The sequence below is a fragment of the Xenopus tropicalis genome, chromosome 9 (genome assembly GCF_000004195.4).
Source record: "Xenopus tropicalis strain Nigerian chromosome 9, UCB_Xtro_10.0, whole genome shotgun sequence".
In the NCBI taxonomy this organism is placed as follows: Eukaryota; Metazoa; Chordata; class Amphibia; order Anura; family Pipidae; genus Xenopus; species Xenopus tropicalis.
Genome location: NC_030685.2, coordinates 68,139,684 through 68,160,049, shown reverse-complemented (window position 1 = coordinate 68,160,049; position 20,366 = coordinate 68,139,684). Strand labels below are relative to the sequence as shown.

General features: G+C 39.3%; 1 protein-coding gene across 2 annotated transcripts in view; it reads left to right on the top strand.

The window, feature by feature from the left end:
• myo3b (myosin 3b) overlaps window positions 1–20,366 on the top strand; it is an 82,547-nt gene that overhangs the window by 37,789 nt on the left and 24,392 nt on the right. For both annotated transcript variants that reach the window (XM_031893354.1, XM_012971288.3), the window contains exons 16-20: window positions 10,387–10,466; window positions 13,769–13,846; window positions 14,277–14,482; window positions 18,959–19,070; window positions 19,627–19,789. In XM_031893354.1, the coding sequence (XP_031749214.1) occupies window positions 10,387–10,466; window positions 13,769–13,846; window positions 14,277–14,482; window positions 18,959–19,070; window positions 19,627–19,789 (639 nt within the window). The remainder of the gene's footprint in view (window positions 1–10,386; window positions 10,467–13,768; window positions 13,847–14,276; window positions 14,483–18,958; window positions 19,071–19,626; window positions 19,790–20,366) is intronic.

The following is a 20,366-nucleotide window of genomic DNA, read 5'->3' as shown; positions in this document are numbered from 1 at the left end:
TATATCATGGAGATGATAACTCCATTGTTCTATGATTCCTTTCAGTCTGAGTAGCTTATAGGGCTGGCACCTTTTTTTACTGTTATACCAGACTTATGGTCAAGGGAGTAGGCGGGGCATCACAAGGGGTGGGGAAATGGGTGGAGTGGGTGGGGAAGGAATTGGGTGGAGTGGGTGGGGAAATGAGTGGAGTGGGTGGGGAAATGGGCGGAGTGGGTAGGGAAAAGGGGCGGAGTGGGTGGGGATATGGGCGGAGTGGGTGGGGATATGGGCGGAGTGGGTGGGGAAATGAGCGGAGTGGGTGGGGATATGGGCGGAGTGGGTGGGGATGTGGGCGGAGTGTGTGGGAAGGGAATTGGGAGGAGTGGGTGGAAATGGACAGAGTATACGCGAGTCTGGCATTATAAGGGGTAATTAGCCAGAAGAGAGGATCAGGGAAGGGATGGATTTGTAGGGTATTACAAATTTACTTTACTTATTGATAGTAAATTTGTAATTCCTGCCCTGGCCTTACCAGCTGGGTGGTAACCAACTAGCTTATGGGTTGTAGGTGAATATAAACAATGCAGTCTTTAGGCTAGTGCTGCCACACTGCGTCTAAGTGCAGGCTGGAAAACAGCCCCATCCACGCGTGCGCGTCTCTGCACATGGAGCTCCTAAATGTAGTTTGTGTGCCTGCACCCAGGACGACACAGTGCCAGTCAGTGCAGAGACATACACAAGCAGATATGAACAAAGGGGCTGATTAGGGTCATGGAACATAAGGAGATAGTTCCAACCAGCAATTTACATTATTGCAGGTGGAAAAGCAGATAGCAAAGATTTATCACAGGGCAATTAATCTCCTCGTGAATCTCCTCATGCCCTGGGCAGTGGCATAAACTGAAATTAGCGGTCAGTTTATGATATGGCAACTGTTAGGCTAATGGCACACAGGGCTGGGGATTGGAGTTGTACAAATACAGGTGTGACTGTGCCACAGACGGTCACTATTTAGTGGGCCAGTGGGGGGCTGTTTGGGCCTCTGTGTACTTTATATGCCTGGACCTGGCCCCTTGTCTTAGTGGTTTACCGAAGGATCCTGCATAGACTTCTGTTCCTAGAAATCTCACCTCCCCGTCCTGATCCACATAGTTTTTACTTTAAGGGCAACTCCACCCAAAGACAACTTAAGCTTTTTGAAAAGTAATCATAATTGCAAGTGACTTAACATAATCGCCAAGCACATCAATTTAAAAATATGCAGCCATTTTATGATTTTTAATGTAATAATATGGTTTGGAACAGTTCCCTAAGCTCCAGCCCTGCTGATCTCGCTGACTACTTTGAGACTCACAATGTAACAGTTATCGACTGCCTTCACCCTGCATCCTCCTAATCCCACAATTCCCTGCACACATGATGCCAGTGTGCATCGATAAGGAAAGGAACATCACAGTGCAATGCATTGTGGGGTATTTAGTTCCTGCATGCTGTCTGTAAGAGAAGACAAAAGTTGTTACAATTTGTAACATCATTATTTTAGTCCCTTCTCTCCTGCCAGGCTTTTAAATGATGCAGAAGAAGAATTGTTTTGCAGCTTGATTTCAGCATATAAAAATGGTATTTATTTATAGTTTTGGATGGAACAGATTACAGTGATAGCTATATTAGGGGTTTCTTTGGTGTGTCAGGCTCTGTAAGAAATGTTGGTTCTAAAGCCAGAGTTCCCGTTTAATAAAAGTTGCTTATCTGCTGTATAACAGAAAGAAAATGAAGAGATTGGCAGCTCTCCCATCTTTGCCACATCACTTCAGAAAATGAGGTGGTTGCTAAGACTTTTGCACATATACAGTGCTGATTTATCAAAGATCACTTTGGGGAATCGTAAAGGATTAAACTCTTTTTTGGAGTTTGCCTGAAATTTGCCAGGAGAGATTTATCTAATTAGATACCTGTATCAATTTGGCAGAATGTGTTCAGTTTCATTATGCATCTGAATGCCAGTCTTTTCTATGGGAAAAGAATAAATCATCCCAATGCAGAATATAGAGACATGTCTATGAAGATTCTCATTCATCCAGTGTGATCCAGTCACAATGGTACCGGTATAGGATCCCTTATCCGGAAACCCGTTATCCAGAAAGCTCCGAATTACGGAAAGCCCGTCTCCCATAGACTCCATTTTAATCAAATCATTCAGAATTTTAAAACTGATTTCCCTTTTCTCTGTAGAAATAAAACAGTACCTTGTAATTGATCCCAACTAAGATATAATGAATCCTTATTGGATGCAAAACAATCCTATTGTGTTTAATTACTGTTTTATTGATTTTTTAGTAGACTTAAGGTATGGAGTTCCAAATTACAGAAAAAACCCTTATCCGGAATACCCTTGGTCCCGAGCATTCTGGATAATGGGTCCTATACCCATGAAACTCAGGCAGCTGTTAATGAGGCAGCTGTTAATGAGTACATGACTTGAAGTGTGAATTATTGTGAAAAATAAAGAATTACGCACAGAAAACAGAGAGTTTAGGAATAATTGAGGCTAATTTGTAACATTGGTGCTAAATTGCACCAGTGCCATTAACCATAGCAAATCTTTGCTTTCAATTTCTGGCTTATAGTAGAACTGATAGGCTGCTGAGCTGATTTGTTGCAGTGGGTTAATGCACTAATACAGTATATATAGCACCTAGGTTAGTAAGTGAGGCCAGTTCTGCTCCCATGTTTAACTATATATCCCTGAATGTGACTGCTCATTCCTCAATGTTCCTCTTCCCTTGTCTAAAAACAAGCCGTGCAAATGAAAAAGAAATGTACCTCAATATATTTTGGTTCAGTCTGACAGAACTCTTAGCAGTGGCAGCGTTCCAGGAGGTTTGGCTGGGCTAGGAGATACTTAAAGTAAAACTGTAAATCCATGTTTTTTTTTTTACTGATCCTGCATTAAATTACGTCGTAAACTTGTAAAAGTACAATACAAACTGACCTGCAGCCAAGTAGTTTAAAAAGTAAGAAGAATGATGTTGTAATTCTGCAGGAACATCCCACAGAAAGGAGGGACATTATCCCCCTCTTTTTAACGTTGGTTCAATGAAGAAGGCTTGTGCTGAACTATAATACATTAGTCTATTGCTTTAATTACAAACAATATTGATGGTTTTTTGTTATTTCTTGCACTAAACAGGGTAAAATTTGGAAGTGAAACTAAAGCCACTTTCTACTTCCTGATTCCAAAGAACAAAGTCAAACAAACCAGCAGCCCACTGAGAAGCCTCTGTATAAACAATCCCCTCCCTTACACCCATTCGCAGCCTGTTATCTTTTTAGATAAAAAGCAGCTACTGGTTTGTTTGACTTTGCTTATTGGGATCAGAAACCATAAATATTTCCTCATTAAAAGAATAGGCCACTAATAGTATGTTCAGCACAAGCCCTTTTCATTAAACCAGTGTTGAAAAAGTGGGTATACTGACCCTTTAATGTTTGTAGCTGTGTAGGCTTACGAGAGTCTTTCACACTTTCTAACTGCCCCTGCCTTGGCTTTTTGAAAATAATGAGTGCCCCCAGGACAAATGCCTAAGGATAATGCTACACGAGGCTGATTCTCGCCCTGCACTTATCCGTTGGTCCATGGAGCGGGTTTCAGCACTAAAACACACAAGTATGCATTTAGGTGCCAAAATCCGCTTTGTGTGCCTGCTCCTGTGCCAACACAATGGGTCCAGGTGCTGGCACAGGGAAAGGCTGATGCCAATGTAAGGGCTATTTATCGCCTGCGTTTATCTGCGCAGGCCAAATATCAGCCCCATCTGGCATTAGCTTAAACACAGAGAAACCTTTGCTCTAATGTGAATTAAAGGGGTCTTGATCAAAAACTCATTGTTGACAAATAGACCATGCAGTAAAATGCATTTCCTAACAAATTCTGACTCAATATTCATATAAAATGGCATAGGCTTTACTGCATTTCTTTTACTTGCTTTTTATATTATGGTACATTTGTTTATTTTTGTTTTCGTTCCTCCTGTTCTTTGCTAATAATTATGCTTCACTATGGACAATTTCTGTAGCACGTTTGGTGCTTTCCTTACATCAGTGGGAGGTAATAGGCCTCTCTGTTGCTTCTCCATCTGCAACATCTTTGAACCGAGTAGCACAAGGAAAGCAGCGGTTTAGCCAACACTGCTACTCTTTATTGCTATTCTTTATTGCTTCCAGTCAAAAATATAAGTACTTGTGCATAAAGAACTTTAACTGTAGTAACTCTATTATAATTCAGGGTCAGACTGGGCCAGCAGGACATTGGCAAAATGCCAGTGGGCCCTGCTGACCCAGGCCCAATCCCTTCCAGCAACTTAGAGCCACCACCCTAACTCCCTAAGAATGTGACGCAGTGTGTTTGCATCAGGGGGTGGAGAAGATGCACCTGCGTGCTGAGGAGTCTGTAACTGGGATGGGGGGGGGCCCCGAGGTGGCAGCCCTAGTGAGCCCCGGATACCCCAGTCTGACATTGTCATTATTATTTTTAGTAGTATTAATAATAATAATGTATTTTATAAAGCACCAACACATTCTGCAGCACTGTACAATAAAAGGATATACTGTATATACACTGAGAATACAAAAGAAAAACAATAACTACAGAAGAGGAAAGGAGGGCCATGCCGAAAAGATCTTACAGTATAAAAAGGACAAGGTAATCCCATCAATACAGTATGTCAGAAGGGTTCTGTTGCTTACATTTATACCACTGTCCAACTGAGAGATCTCAATGGAATTCAGTAGAGGAATCAGTAGGAGAAACCTCTAAGATTTAACCATATGGCATATATATATATATATATATATATATATTCTCCTTCAGAAAGCACTCACGGTGTTTGCAAAAAAAAAAAGCAAGTATTTATTTACACAAAAATGTCTACGCGTTTCGATCCATATAGGATCGTCATCAGGACCAGTCCTGATGACGATCCTATATGGATCGAAACGCGTAGACATTTTTGTGTAAATAAATACTTGCTTTTTTTTTTTTGCAAACACCGTGAGTGCTTTCTGAAGGAGAATATGTCTATTTATGGTTAGCACCCGGTTCTTATTCGCTATTGTGGTGAGTGCCGATTTTGGGACTGTATATATATATATATATATATATATATATATATATATATATATATATATATATATATATATATATATATAAAGGAAAGGAAGTACCCCTCTAATGCAGTACAAAACTAGTGACTGAAGAATTCAGCAACTCTGCCCTTTTGTGCTGCCGTTATTGAGCAATGTTACCATGTAAATGTGCATCTGTTGGCTGTGTAAGTGCAGCGAGGTGCCAGACGGTCCCCCAGCAGAAACTGTTCCCTGAAAATCCTTTTCTTTCTGCTCTAGTTACAGACTCCTGAAACAGCTTCCCTTGCACTTCCTCGCTCACGGCTGCTTGTCTCCCCAAACACCCCGGGAAGGAGTAAAATCATTTTACAACGGGGTGTCGCACACGGCCAGCTATGAATGTGCTCTGTAGGCAGAAATCTTCTATAAGATATATAGAGCGTGTCCAAAGAGCCAGCCTTATGTCTTATGGTTTAGATGGCGCATTTCTATAGTATTCTTTTGTATAGCTCTTACTGAATGTTTATCCTATAGAAGGAAATAATGAAGCTCAAGTACGCTGAAACCTCTGCAATGATATAATTGCACTTATAATAACTCCATCGGTTGTTTCTTTAAGTAGTAGCATTATCTCTAAATCTGTTGCTAAATATGTATTAGCTTTAGGCAAATACATACTGTATATATCCACCACATTATGTTAAAGGAGTGGTACACCTTTAAGTTAATGTTTAGTATGTTATAGAATGTCCTATTCCTAGTAACTTTGCAATTGGTTTTCATTTCTTATTTTTTAATTTTTTGACTTATTCTTCTAACTCTTTCCAGCTTGTAAGTCTGGGTCACTGCCCCCAGCAGCCAAAAACGATTGCTTTACGAGGCTACAATTTTATTGTTGTTATTTGTTATTACTTACCCTCCTATGCAGGCCCAGTCTATTCATATTCCATCTCTCATTCAAACAACTGTCTGGTTGCTAGGGTAAATAAGACCATAGCTACCAAATAGCTAGGTATTCACCAAACTGGAGAAATGCTAAACAAATGCTACCAGATAGTCTGGTCTCCACCAAACTAGAGATATGCCGAGACAACTGAAAAACCATAAAATAATGAAAAATGAAGACCAGTTACAAATTGTCTCACAATATGAATGTCAATATCATACTAAAATTTTCAAAGGTAAACTACCCATGTAAAGGGGCCTATTCATTAGACTTGCAGTAATAATTGTATAATCCTTGTGTACAGCTTTGCTGTAAATGCTCAGCAGCAGATCCAGTCTTTGTCCGGCTGCTTGGGCAGCATGGTGGCACAGTGGGTTAGCATTGCTGCCTTGCAGAGGTGTGCTTGGTGTGCTCGCTGTGCTAGCTTCTATCTGCAGGGAGTCTGTATGTTCTACCCATGTCTAAGCACTTTGGTTTCCTTCCACACTACAAAAACATACAAGCAGGTTAATTGGCTCTCGATAAAACTAACCATAGTGTTTGTGAATGTAACCTTAGAGTTTATGCTCTGCTGAGGGAAGGCACTGATAAGAATAATTTATATCTATGTTAAGTGCTGGAGGATATGTTGGAACTATATTGGAATATTACAAATTCCCATAAAAATTATTTGTTTCTCAAAGATATATGCAGTGGTGGGGACTCCTGCCTCTCTGGGGTGCCTAATGCCCCTAGTGGAAAAATGAACCACAGAAATCAGTTCTATGGTGGGGACTCGTCTCCACAAGACACAAGGTGATATGTCTTGAGCTTAGAATATTACTGTATATACTCGAGTATAAGCCTAGTTTTTCAGCACCCAAAATGTCGGCTTATACTCGAGTCGGGTGCCATGGGTCCCTCTAGACTAGCACCCCCTCTCTCCTTTGTGTGCAAATTAGGCCACCTGCAACCAGACCCTCCAGTGCCCTGGCCTAGGCTCCCACTAGCAATACTTATTTGCCCTTACATCCCTCCGGGACTGGGTCTGCTGCCAGTTTGCCAATGTGCAATGAGCATGGGGTAGTACTCATATTGTTTTTGTTGACCCTCTTCTCCGCTTACAGAGCTAATTTACTGTTTTTCTTTGAAATAAATATTGAAAAACATATACCCCACTGATGCCTCAATTAATGTAATTTTATAGGTATTTATTTTGATTATTAAAACTTAGCAGTATCTGCTGCATTTCCCACCCTGGGCTTATACTCGAGTCAAGAAGTTTTTCCAGTTTTCTTAGGTAAAATTAGGTACCTCGGCTTATATTCGGATCGGCTTATACTCGAGTATATACGGTATATTGCAGATTTACTATTTTACAGCCAAAGACCACCCCCTCACATGTCTTGATGGCCTGTTACACCTGCCTCCTGTTTTCTCATTCATTTGATGCTGCAAAGAACACATAGCTGAGATTAGTTGGTATCAAATGTTCCTATGTCTTGACCTCTGCTGAGAGCCAGATCTATGAGACAAACACAGAGTTGCTTACAGTCCGTTATTTAAGTTAGGTGTCCATTACACTTAAAGTCAACACAGCTTAAAGGAACAGTAACACCAAAAAATGAAAGTGTATAAAAGTAACTAAAATATAATGTACTGCTGCCCTGCACTGGTAAAAGTTGTGTGTTTACTTCAGAAAGTCTACTATAATTTATATAAATAAGCTGCTATGTAGCCATGGAGGCAGCCATTCAAAGGAGAAAAGGCACAGGCACATAGCAGATAACAAATAAAACACTATTGTTTTCTACAGAACTTATCTGTTATCTGCTATGTAACCTGTGCCTTTTCTCATTTTTTCCAGCTTGAATGGCTGCCCCCGTGGCTACACAGCAGATTATTATATAAATTATAGTAGTGTTACTGTAGCAAACACACCAGTTTTACCAGTGCAGAGCTACAGTGCATTATATTTTTATTACTTTAAAGCTCTTTCATTTTTTGGTGTTACTGTTCCTTTAATGAAAATGGTCATGAATTACTTTTCCAGATGGCAGTCAGATCCTGACAAGCTACCCAGCTCCCTGTCTGTCTTGTGTCCTAGTGGCAGATGGAAAATGGTTAATGTGCCAAATGGTACCCAGTTGCATGGCCACTGCTGTCTGATTGGAACTGGTTCCAGTCACTTGTGTGGGTTCTATCATGGTCCCAACCATCTAATCAGATTAAATACAACATATTTTTGCTTGCTTCTGACTGTTAGATAGGAGCCTTCTCACTTAAAGGCCTCCTTATATAGTGGGTCGCATTTATCTACAGAAGCATCTCTATCCCCTAGGGAGGCAGTTGGGGACTTCTCCCCTAAGCTCTTGTATTGGTTGCTTTTCCTTTATCAGTTCCTTTAGTATATTCCTTTTGTGTATGTAGTTCCACGTCTACAGAATGTGTTGGCTTTCCACTAATAACAGCTCATAATTTAAGCACATAGTATAGTTATCATGGGATATAAGATGTCTAATACTCCATGGCTCAGTGCTATTCCTCTAGGAAACATATGGGCATCCCTTGCTCTCTGCTCTGCTAAACTGTGTTACAGAGCTAAACGGATACTTAACATCTGAAGAGGTGTTAACATAGAGCATTTACATTAGAATAGCGGCCTAATTCTATATTATGTTTGGGAAAGGTGTGCAGCACATCTGCAAAGGTCTATTGTTTATTCATGATGAAATCCTTTGAAATGTGTTAAAATGCTTCCTAGTCATTATAAAAAAAAATCCCGCCACCCATGGATTAGGACTTTGATGTCACCAATCCTGCTTCAAAGGGATCTTACAATGCTATTAATCACAGTTTAGCCTCTGAAGATATAGCCAGAGAAAACATTTGGACATCTTGTGTTAAACTCAATAAAACTTTGAAATACAATTCATGTCTCACAGATGAATTGCGCTCATCACTTCCTTCCTAAGCTGGTGTCAATAACGTTCTGACGTCTCTGATTTAAAGAGACAGTAACACTGAAATAGAAATTGGTTTTAAAGTATAGTGGGGCACAGTTTAGACTTAAACAGCGCTTTGCAACTTGGGCTAATGTGGAAGAAGCCATTTTGTATTTGTCCTACTTACTTCGTTTTCAAAAGAGATACAAGTGGGTAGGTTACTGAAAAACAGGCAATTGTCAATTTCTGGAAAGTGGCATTAGAAAATGAGTGTATTGAGGAGCTAGTGGAGCAGTATTCAATAGTTTCAGCTTTATGTTGCATTGAGATTTATTATTTCCTAGACAAGCACCAAGTAAATGACTCTGTGACTTGGGTTGGAGGGTTAGTGAATTTAACTCTTATTTCAGGCTTTAGTTGTGTTAGCCTCTTTAGGGAAAACATAAGGGTCACACCAGCTTTAGTAACCTGTAGTATCCAAATAGGCATTGCTTACAGACAGGGGACAAGTAACGGCTACTTGCTAACCAAATGCCCTGTTACAAGAACTGGTGCTGTCTTATTACAGCTGCCCATTAAGGTGAACTTTCATGATAGCCAACTGATTGCCCCACCAGCTGAAAAGACAGATACTATACATGGGCACAGTGGCTTAACTAATTATACAGCAGAACCCTGTTTTTGCGCTGGGCCCCCGAAACATCTGAAATATCTGAAACATTGGTCAGGCCAATATTTCAACTGCAGAAAGTGAACAAGAATGGCATCTCTTCCTTGCACACACCAACATGGTGCATCAGCAGATGAAATGTTCCCTTTAAACAGATCATCATAAAGGATTGCAGGATTGTCTGTTAAAAATGCCCCCCCCCCCCCAGGCATGTAAGACCAGCTTTAGGATCACATCATGCTCCTTGTACTTGAAATGGATTGGGTCAGTGCTGGATACCAGATGACCTTGTTTTGCAGTTTAGAATACATTTGATAAAGAGGCCTCTGGGAGGCATAGACCGTGGATGGGAGCTTGGCCTGACAGCATGGCACTGAGACCCTATCTTCTGATAATCAGATGTGTGCAAGTTGGGCAAATGTCACCCACTGACTATCCTATTGAATGTCTTCCAGATCAGGAGGTGACCTCAAACAGTGACTTCCTTAACTCATTGTCTATGATCAACCAATATAAATAGGTGTGGCAAGCGAATTTTAGGAACCCCGTTTATTTAAAAGTATACATTGATTGGTGATGACAAAGTGGTTGGTGTTGAAAAGACAAAAGTGGAAATGAAGCAGATGTATGCAGCTTTCTCCTCTTCACTACCGATCTCAAAGCAGCTGCGCAAATATTTAATCTGTTGCAAATTCTATGTTACAATCAGAAAACTAATTTTTTCTTTCTTTTTTGCACAGGTAACCTGGCACAATCACGGGCACGGGTAACAGCAGCTTCCAGGTCTTTGCCTCCTCAACTGAATGCTGGACGTATTAAGGTTGGTGTCTATGTAAATCTCAGAAAATGGAATTTTCAAAAATACTTGTGTTCATGGCAGAGGGGTAATGTCAATTCCCTAGTATTCATAATGCACTTCTGCCAACTACAAAGAGATATAAAATGATATTGATTATTTGTGAAATTTAGTATTTAAAAAGTGGGTAATATATATACAGTGTTTGGCTAGGTCTCCTAGGGCCAGCTAGAGAACCTGACACCCTGGGTCCACTCTCACAGAAATTAGTGATAGCTAGTGCCAAATGCTATAGAGCAGTGATCCCCAACCAGTGGCTCGTGAGCAACATGTTGTTCACCAACCCCTTGGATGTTGCTCCCAGTGGCCTCAAAGCAGGTGCTTATTTTTGAATCTCTGACTTGGAGGCAAGTTTTGGTTGCATAAAAACTTGGCATAATGGCAAACAGAGCCTTCTGTAGGCTACCAGTCCACATAGGGGATATTAAATAGCCAATTATTTCTCTTATTGGTACCATCAGGAACCATTTTCATGCTTGTGTTGCTCCCCAAAACTTTTTCCATTTGAATGTGGCTCATTGGTATATAAGGTTGGGGATCCCTGCTATAGAGGGTATTTATAAAGGCTTGCTGGGAATTAGAATGGGCACATTCTCCTAAGCTGGAGTCCTCTACGGGTCCCTTAAGGAAGGTCCAGCCAAATGTTTGTCTGGTATTTTGTGATGTGTATGGCATTTTCTATGTACAACTGTGTTTCTCCATATCCTGATATTGAGGGGCTAATGGCTATTTGAGCACATAGATGGAAGCTATACATACAGTTAGGTCATATAGTTTAATGATGTTTTGACCCCTAGGATCACAAGAAAATCCTGTTAGGCCAGTCTGTGCCTGTATATATATATATATATATATATATAGTTAGAACCAAGGAACTTTTTTGTAAGTACAGTCCAACAAGATTTGTTGTAAAAGCTATCACCTTGGAACAACAGAGCCCCCAGAACTAAACACTAAGGGGCATATTTATTATATTGTGTAAGCCAACATCACTGGTAATGTTGCTCATAGCAACCAATCAGCAATTAGATTTGAATAGTCACCTACAAATTAGAAAACAAAAGCATCTGATTGGTTGCTATGGGCAACATCACCGGGGATGTTGGCTTATACACTATAATAAATATACCCCTAGTGGTCTTTCTCTTGCATCTTAGGAATTTTTAGATGACCCCTTAGGACTGTCCCGAGGTCTCTCTTTTCAAAAAAAAACACATCCAATTAATTAAACCTTTCTTTATAAGTTTAACCATTGCTGCCCTTAGTTAGTTATTAATCACAGCGTCCCTTTAAATGCTTTGCACAATGGCAGAAGTACACCTTACAGTGCCGCGCTACGTTTGTTGCAGACTGTTACTTTGCTTTAAGTCTTAAAACCATTAGCATTTAATAGATGATGCAAAGATCAACGCTAATTTATTAATTTTAAAATAATGAACTAGAACAGTTCCCAACACCGACATCTTTAATAGATGAGATAAGCCTTCTTATCTGCTCGGGGAAACATGAAAAATTATCATTAGGTGATGCAAATTATTGGACAAAAATTGCTTAATATACTTGAGAGTAGGGAAGCTTCTGTTTCTTTCTACTGATGAACACCAAGCTGCGGAGAAGGCATTTTATCCGGACAATTTTATGCATTAGGGTAATGGTGCAATGACTCCCCCTCAGGCCGTGACTGCCAGCCTGGCAAATGTCCAGCCTCAGTCTAACTCCTTCCTTGTGCCAAAGTATTAAATTGGCTTCCCTTGCAATTAAAAAGATCTTCACATCCTGATTATGTAATATGTCCACATTCACTGCATCCACGGACTAATGTATATTAAAGGGATATTGCCTTCGGAATCAGTGTTAACTAATACGATGTATTATTTAGCAGAGCTTCCGGAAAACAATATTGACTTGCTTTGAAAAAAGGGATTTTTTGCCGTTGTGTAAAGAAACGTATATCACATGGCTACATTTATTTGCTTTGTGACAATAAAGCAGCAGCCCTGTCTTGCTTTATGGCAGGGATTCCAGATATATATATATATATATACGCTTAGAATCAGAGCACTTGTTTCATAAGGAACCAGAATAAAATCAGTTGCCCTTTATTTGGCTGGGGAGGTCTTTTTCTAGTATAGAACATTATTCCAATGTACAGGGCTATGGCCCACTGTGTAAAATCGACAAAGTGTCCCTTACCATTCATGGCAGGGAGAATAACGGCACTGTGTACTTTGCGCCCCATAAAGCCAATGCAGCAAGGTGCACAGCACAACATAGGGGGGCGCAGGCCGGCCCTTTCCTTACCACATGTCATAGGCAGTAAGTCATGCATTATGGCCAAAACAAACATGGTTATGTATTAGAAGTCATTATGCTAGCCCAGGTGCAGTAACCTATAGCAACCACCTGAACCTATGGTAACCTGAACCTTAAAAGCAATGATCTTATTGGTTGCCATGCGTCTGGACAAACTTTGTGCCTTTTATTACATATAGAGGGAGAGAGCATGTTCCTACTTGCCTCCCAGAACCAGTCCTATCTAAGCCCTTGCACCCTCACAAAACTGGGGGTACCAAATACATCATTTTTGATGGATTATTATTGTCTTACACATACTGTGTTTTCTCTGTACCTACTGTTGCTGTACATGCCATCTGTGGGCATCATTGGTGACGATATGCCTTTTGGGGCTCTAAATGACAAGGGTGGGGTTTTTTTGGCCTTTGAGTGAGTGTGTAAATTTCTTAATGAAACAATAAGACAATCAATATCAGCTTACCACCTTATAAATTCTCTGTGTACAAATTCCTTCAAATCATTGGAAGAGTCACATGATCATGCTATAGATCAGGCATGAGGAACCTTTTAAAATCTGCCAGTGTGGCAACTGGCCTTACAAGGTAAAAGTATGGTGAGTATTGCATTTCTGCAACAGCTGGAACACCATAGGCCTTCAATCATTATGGCCAATGGCCTTGGTATTCACAATTAAATACACAGGCAGAAGTCACCAAACCCCTCTGCTGTTAATGCAAAGAAAGACAGAAACAAACACAATTGGGTTTGCTTGGATTATTTTGTTGTACATTTTTTACAAGAAGCACATAAACTGTTCCACATCTAGAGCTCTGTCACTATTAATCTCTGCCATGTATAAATGGAAACAGTGAATCTATCTAATCCTCTTTTCAAGAAGCAATGCACAATACTAACATGTAGTTAATTTATAATATTAATGGATAATTTAGCACTGTTTTTGTTTGTTATAGGTAGACACCATGGAAATGATGAGACATCCAGGGGAGACAACAAACATGAAAAGACAGACAGTGGCTTCTTATTTTAGGGTAATGTTTTTGTACATTTTTTTCTACTCCACGGCTACATTCTTGCTGAACTCTTTTGTTGGTAGATTATCAAATTATTCAGATTACAAAACCTCCTTGAGCCTCAATGTCTTGTGTATAGACTGCCATTAGTGTGGAGACATAAGGGTCTGCTCATTGGCAATATCGTGCTAATGCAGTTGTTTGGCTCTAGGGCCAAACAACTGTATTGCAATGAAAGGGATAGGAAAAGTTTGAGTGAGGACAGCATCAATGAGCCAATGCAGTAGCAGTACATTACCTGTAGCAACTAGTCAGTAAATGACCATTGTTCACATCTTGCTATGGGTTATTAGACTTGGATTAAAAATTGTCCCTATATTGTTTTCCCAAAATAAATCCACTGACTGTTTGCCAGACTCCTAGCTGTATCACTTTCTTCCTTCTACAGTACTCCCTAATGGATCTCTTATCAAAAATGGTAGTTGGGCAGCCTCACTTTGTCCGCTGTATTAAGCCCAACGATGATCGGCAGGCGATGAAATTTTGTCGGGAAAGGGTTCTCATGCAGCTTCGTTACACTGGGATTCTGGAGACAGTAAATATCCGAAGACAGGGATATTCTCATAGGATTCTGTTTGACGAATTTTTGAAAAGGTAAAATTCACTGTTAGTAGTTCGCAAGTGCTGTTACTTACAGTAAATATTGGGAAATGCTTGCTATTAGTCATGTGGTAACACAACTAGAATTTTAAGAAGCAGAGGTTAATTGGAAAATATATACAGGTATAGGACCCGTTATCCAGAATGCTCTGGACCAAGGGTATTCCGGATAAGGGGTCTTTCCGTAATTTGGATCTCCATACCTTAAGTCTACTAAAAAATCAATAAAACATTAATTAAACCCAATAGAATTGTTTTGCATCCAATAAGGATTATTTATATTTTAGTTGGGATCAATTACAAGGTACTGTTTTATTACTACAGAGATTTCTGGATAACGGGTTTCCGTATAAGGGATCCCATACCTGTACAATATTTATAAACAGAGATACATAATTCCTTAGATTGAAAGGAAACCATGAAAACGTGACTTGCAGGAACCATTTCCCTCTTTTAGTCTGGCAGATTTATTCAACCCCTCCCTTACACTTATTCCACCCACTATAGAAAGCAGCTTTTTACCACAAAAAAAGTGGGGCTTATTATATATACAAAAGTCTGAAACTCTGCTTTAAATCTAAGAGCAGTGGAACATTATGATGATATTAGAATGCTTAAAATTGAGCTCAGTGGTAAAATGCTAGGAATTGCCTCAGTTTGCTTTATTCTGGATTATGGGAGGTGGTTATGGCACCTCCATAATAATAAACCCAGTCGTACTGTTTTGCCACCAATATGAATTTATGAAGCTTAGTTACCATCAAATACAAGATAATGATTATTAGTACAGGTATAGGACCCCTTATCCAGAATGCTCGGGATCAAGGGTATTCCGGATAAGGGGTCTTTCTGTAATTTATATCTCCATACCTTAAGTCTACTAAAAAAATCAATAAAACATTAATTAAACCCAATAGGATTGTTTTGTATCCAATAAGGATTATTTATAGTTGGGATCAAGTACAGGTACTGTTTTATTATTACAGAGATAAAGGAAATCAGTTTAAAAATTATTTGATTAAAATGGAGTCTATGGGAGATGGGCTTTCCGTAATTCGGAGCTTTCTGGATAACGGGTTTCCGGATAAGGGATCCCATACCTGTACAAAGAAAAGAGAAAAACTGTAAAAAATAAATAAATGGAATTATTTGCGCTGTGACAGATGGCACTCCTTTAATTTTGGATAATAGGTTTCTGGATAAGGGATCCCATACCTGTACTACTTTGATTTACCCCTATGTCAACAGGTTTTTTTCTAAGAACCAATAGAAATGAGTGAATTGTATTAAATAGTAAATATCACTATTCTTTTATATCAGTTTTTGTGCCTGTTGGTATTCAGTAAGCAGATCTCTATAAGCAGACATTTGATTTTAGCAGTCATACCATCTCGGGCCTGACAACTTAATACATTCTCTAAGAAATATAGGTTTGTATCAAGAGAAGAAAGAGGCCGATGCTCTTATAATTGCCACATAAACCTAGTTACAAATGCACAGCAGTTTCACATCTGACATATTTTGAGCTATTGATAAATAAAAATGGCTTTGTTCGTTGGGCGCATAATAAGGTTCTATTTGTCATGCCCATATTCAGAATTTCAGCTGCAAAAGGGTTTCTCTAAGTGAAATATTGTGAATAGATAAATACATTAGCTGCTGATCCATAAAAATGCTTAAAATATTTTTTAAAAACAGAGCATATCAAATGCTAAACAAATTGGCACCTCTTTGTTCAAATTCAGAAATCCATTAGGCAAGAATGAACACGAGCCCCAGCCTTTTGGTAAATCTGAGGATGAGAAAGATTCTTAAGCCTGAAAGTTAATTGGTCCTTTGATCCCTGTGAGTCATGGAACAACTAAACAGATGAGCAAGCAAGTCTTCCCTTGGCATTTTCAAACAATGCTTATTTGACAGTTGCATTTTATAAACTGCTAATAAGACTTGTGAGGGCAGGCTGGTGGGGAAGGAAGGGAGAGCAAAGTTTGTCAACCAGAGTGGAGAAAGCGCTAGCGGCAGGCATCCCTTGGAATAGGTGCTTATACGGCTCTCACATGGCTCTGCACTGACGCTTTCACCTTCAGTTTGGAATACAAACAGCGGCAAACACAAATCAAAAACACATGCTTAAAATAAAATGTAATAACTGCAGATATGTAAGTATATGTATTATATAGCCTAAAAATAGGCTTCTACCATGTGGATTGTAACCATTCTTCAACATATAATGAGGGGTTGACGAATGCCAATGTAAGGGAGTTTCTAAGGAAACATATTTGATACCTTGATAGGTGGGATAGGATAGGCATGCAACAGTTCAGGGCCAAGAGGGAAACAGTAAGAGACTAGACAAAAGAAGAGGGTGAAGATCTGGAACAAGACAGGGCAGAGCAGGCATAGAAACAGGGCAGACTGGAGCTGGATGGAGTTGGCTGAAAAGGAGGAATGGAAACTAGGCTGGGGCAGAACCAGGCTGGACAAGGTAACAGGAAAAGCAAGAGTCAGGGACAAGCCTCAGTACTCAACAATGATCAGGCCAAGATGATGAGAGAGAAAACAGAGATACCAACCTGGATCCAAAGTGATCTGGGGGGTTATTGGAAGTGCCGTTCACACATTGGCTCATCCCCTCTCTGCTTTGTCCCACTGCCTCCCTTCTTACTCCACTGCTTCGGCCAATATTGATATGATTATAGGCAAATTTATGATTATAACGTTTCCAAAACACCATACCATGTCAAGGAAAACCCCTATGGTGGTCCAAATATTAATCCCTGGTCATATTTTTTATAGGCTGGCACCTCCCTTCTTGACTGTATTATTTGCCTCCTGACCAAACTACTGGTCTCACAGCCTGATCCTTTTATGCTGCAATCTATAGACTAAAGATCTCTAATACCAACACCTTGTTTAAAGCACAACAACTCCATTATAGGGACCGTTTCTAAATGCATGCACTTATATTGATCAATGTCTTTTTAGTATGTTTGAAGCAATTTTGACCAAATTCATCACACTTACATTATAGTTACTTATAAAGGTATAGGATCCATCATCTGGAAACCTGTTATCCGGAAAGCTCCAAATTACTGAAATGTCTTCATTTCCATTTGAATCAAATAATTCCCATTTTTAAAACTGATTCCCTGTAATAATAAAACCTTGATATAATGAATCATTATTGGAAAAAAAACAATTCTATTGGGTTTATTTATTGTTTAAATTATGTTTTAGTACTTTAGACTTAAGGTATGGTGATCCAAATTATGGAAAGATTCCTTATCCAGAAAACCCCAGGTCCAGAACGGGTCCCATACCTGTACACAGGTACTCCCGCTCTCCCTTTTGTAATGTTGCATTATTTGCAGAGATTGGTACTTTGCTTTCCAGATCACTTTCTGTATTAATAAATCAGGTGAAAGAGCCACAGGTTGCCAAGTACACTGATCTAATGCGCTGAGCCTGTGTGTGTGGGAATAGCTTTCAATCAAGGTGTATCTGTTCTCTCTGGGAAAGGGAATGTTTATATAATAAACTTCTTACATTCCACATGCTGCTTTCCGCTCATACCCCCTGCAATATATACTGTATACTGTTAAAGCTTGGTTACATTAATATGAAATTGAATTGTGATTGCCATTCACACAACAGCCTATCAGAGACCTGAGCAGAGAAGTACAATGATGGGTAGTAGTATCTATAAAGGTTATTATTTATCTAGGTCATAACATACAGAATTTAGTGTTGGGGTGAAGAACTTCTCTGGGCAAAATGCAATAGTGTTTGCTATCATCTCATTGGCACTGTAACCGCTTTCCTAGAACATTATAGGAGGCACCCAAAAGAAGTTCTTCATCCTCCCATAGCATATAGAAGATTTTCACCTAGTCTAAGGGGACAAAATAATTTCAGTGACATTTTGAATAAATTAGCATTCTTCTAAAACAGGGAGAAATTATTAAAACACTTAGGGGTTATGTAACAAAAGATCAGTCATTAGATCAGTTCATGGGGGGGTGGTTGTGTTCCTTACCCCCAGTTACACACAGAGCAGGCATAATGCTTCTAACTGGGGGTCACTAGGATTCTAAGATGAGAGTGGGCACTAATCTGACATCAACATTCTTCATGAACACAAACAGATGTTCGAAACACCAACAAGTCATATTTACTCTTAAACACAAAGGGGCTCATTTATAAACACTGGGGAAATTTGATCCTGGACTGTAAACCATAGTAACCAATCAGTGATTAGCTTTTTTCAGCCAGCTGCAAGTTAAACAATGAAATGAAACTGTGATTGGTTGCCATGAGTAACTGCCCAAGTGCCAATGTGCCCACTGTTTATTAATACGCCCCCTCAGAGAGCTTGGAACAGCCCCAAGATGCCTACTAAATTATTAGCATGTAAACAATTATAGAAATGCTAATTTAATATTGATGCTGTGTTTTCTGCTGTTGTTACAGGTACTATTATCTTGCCTTTAAAGCACATCAAAACCCACCTGGCACAAGAGAAACCTGCACTGCAATTCTAGAGAAAGCTAAGCTGGACAAATGGGTTCTGGGGAAAACAAAGGTAAGATAGATATTTATTTATTCCCTTTCTTCCAGTTTCCAATCACTGGTGTCCATCCTTATTATGCTTTTTAATTTTATGTGAATTCAATGACCACTGGTATTGTTCTTTATTGAGGTAAACAAATATGCCATATGTAATATCTTCCTTTTATTTCCAGGTTAGAGGGTGAATTATATTATATAGTGAATAGAGTTCATCCTATTGTAAAGTATAAGGATATTATAAGTCACTGAGGAATTACATTAACATATTATAAATGTTATCGACCTCTGAGGTGACTTCTAATATCTTCATATTTTACAACAGGGAGCACTTTATTTATTATAATAAACAAGTTTAAGTCACGTGACAGAAATTACATCACTAAGCACTAATTATAACTGATGACATCACCAAGCATAAGTTACAGGATATTCATGGCTTTTGTATATATTATATGCACAGGACATCCCTTATCTGAATTTTTTCACAACTGTGGAAAAGTTGAATGGTTGCACTGAGTTTCAATGGGTGTGACGTGCTTATAAACCCACCATCTGTGTCTGTGCTGTAGGTGTTCCTGAAATATTACCATGTGGAGCAGCTGAACCTTCTACTGCGGGAAGTGATCGGAAGAGTGGTGGTAATGCAAGCCTATACCAAGGGGTGGCTTGGGGCAAGGAGATATAAGAAAGTAAAAGAGAAACGTGAGAAGAGTGCCACCTCTATTCAGACAGGTAAAAATCCATACTGAGGGGCTGGTTTGAAACATTATATTGGCGTCATGCTAACATTGCTAAATACACAAGTGCCCCATAGATTAATCAGACCAAAGACAGCTGAAATTGTCCAGATACTTATAGGTATGGGACCCCTTATCTGGAAACCCATTATCCAGAAAGTTCTGACTCATGGGAAGGCCATATCCCATAATCTCTATTATAAAAAAATAATTCTAATATTTAAAATTGATTTCCTTTTTCTCTGTAATAATAAAACAGTACCTTGTACTTGATCCCAACTAAGATATAAAAATCCTATTGAGTTTATTTAAAGTTTAAACAATAAAGATATGGAGATCCAAATGACAGAAAGATCCCTTATCCAGAAAACACCAGGTCCCAAGCATTCTGGGAAAACAGGTCCCATACCTGTACTGCTCAATGCCATTGGCCACCTGCCTATAAAACCCAGCAGAATATAACTCTAAATATATTAGAGGTCACCATGGAGTTCCATGGCTATATAAAGGAATGAGGTGTTTTTTCACAGGTCTTGGTACTCAAAGGTGACTTATAATATCCCTATATTTTA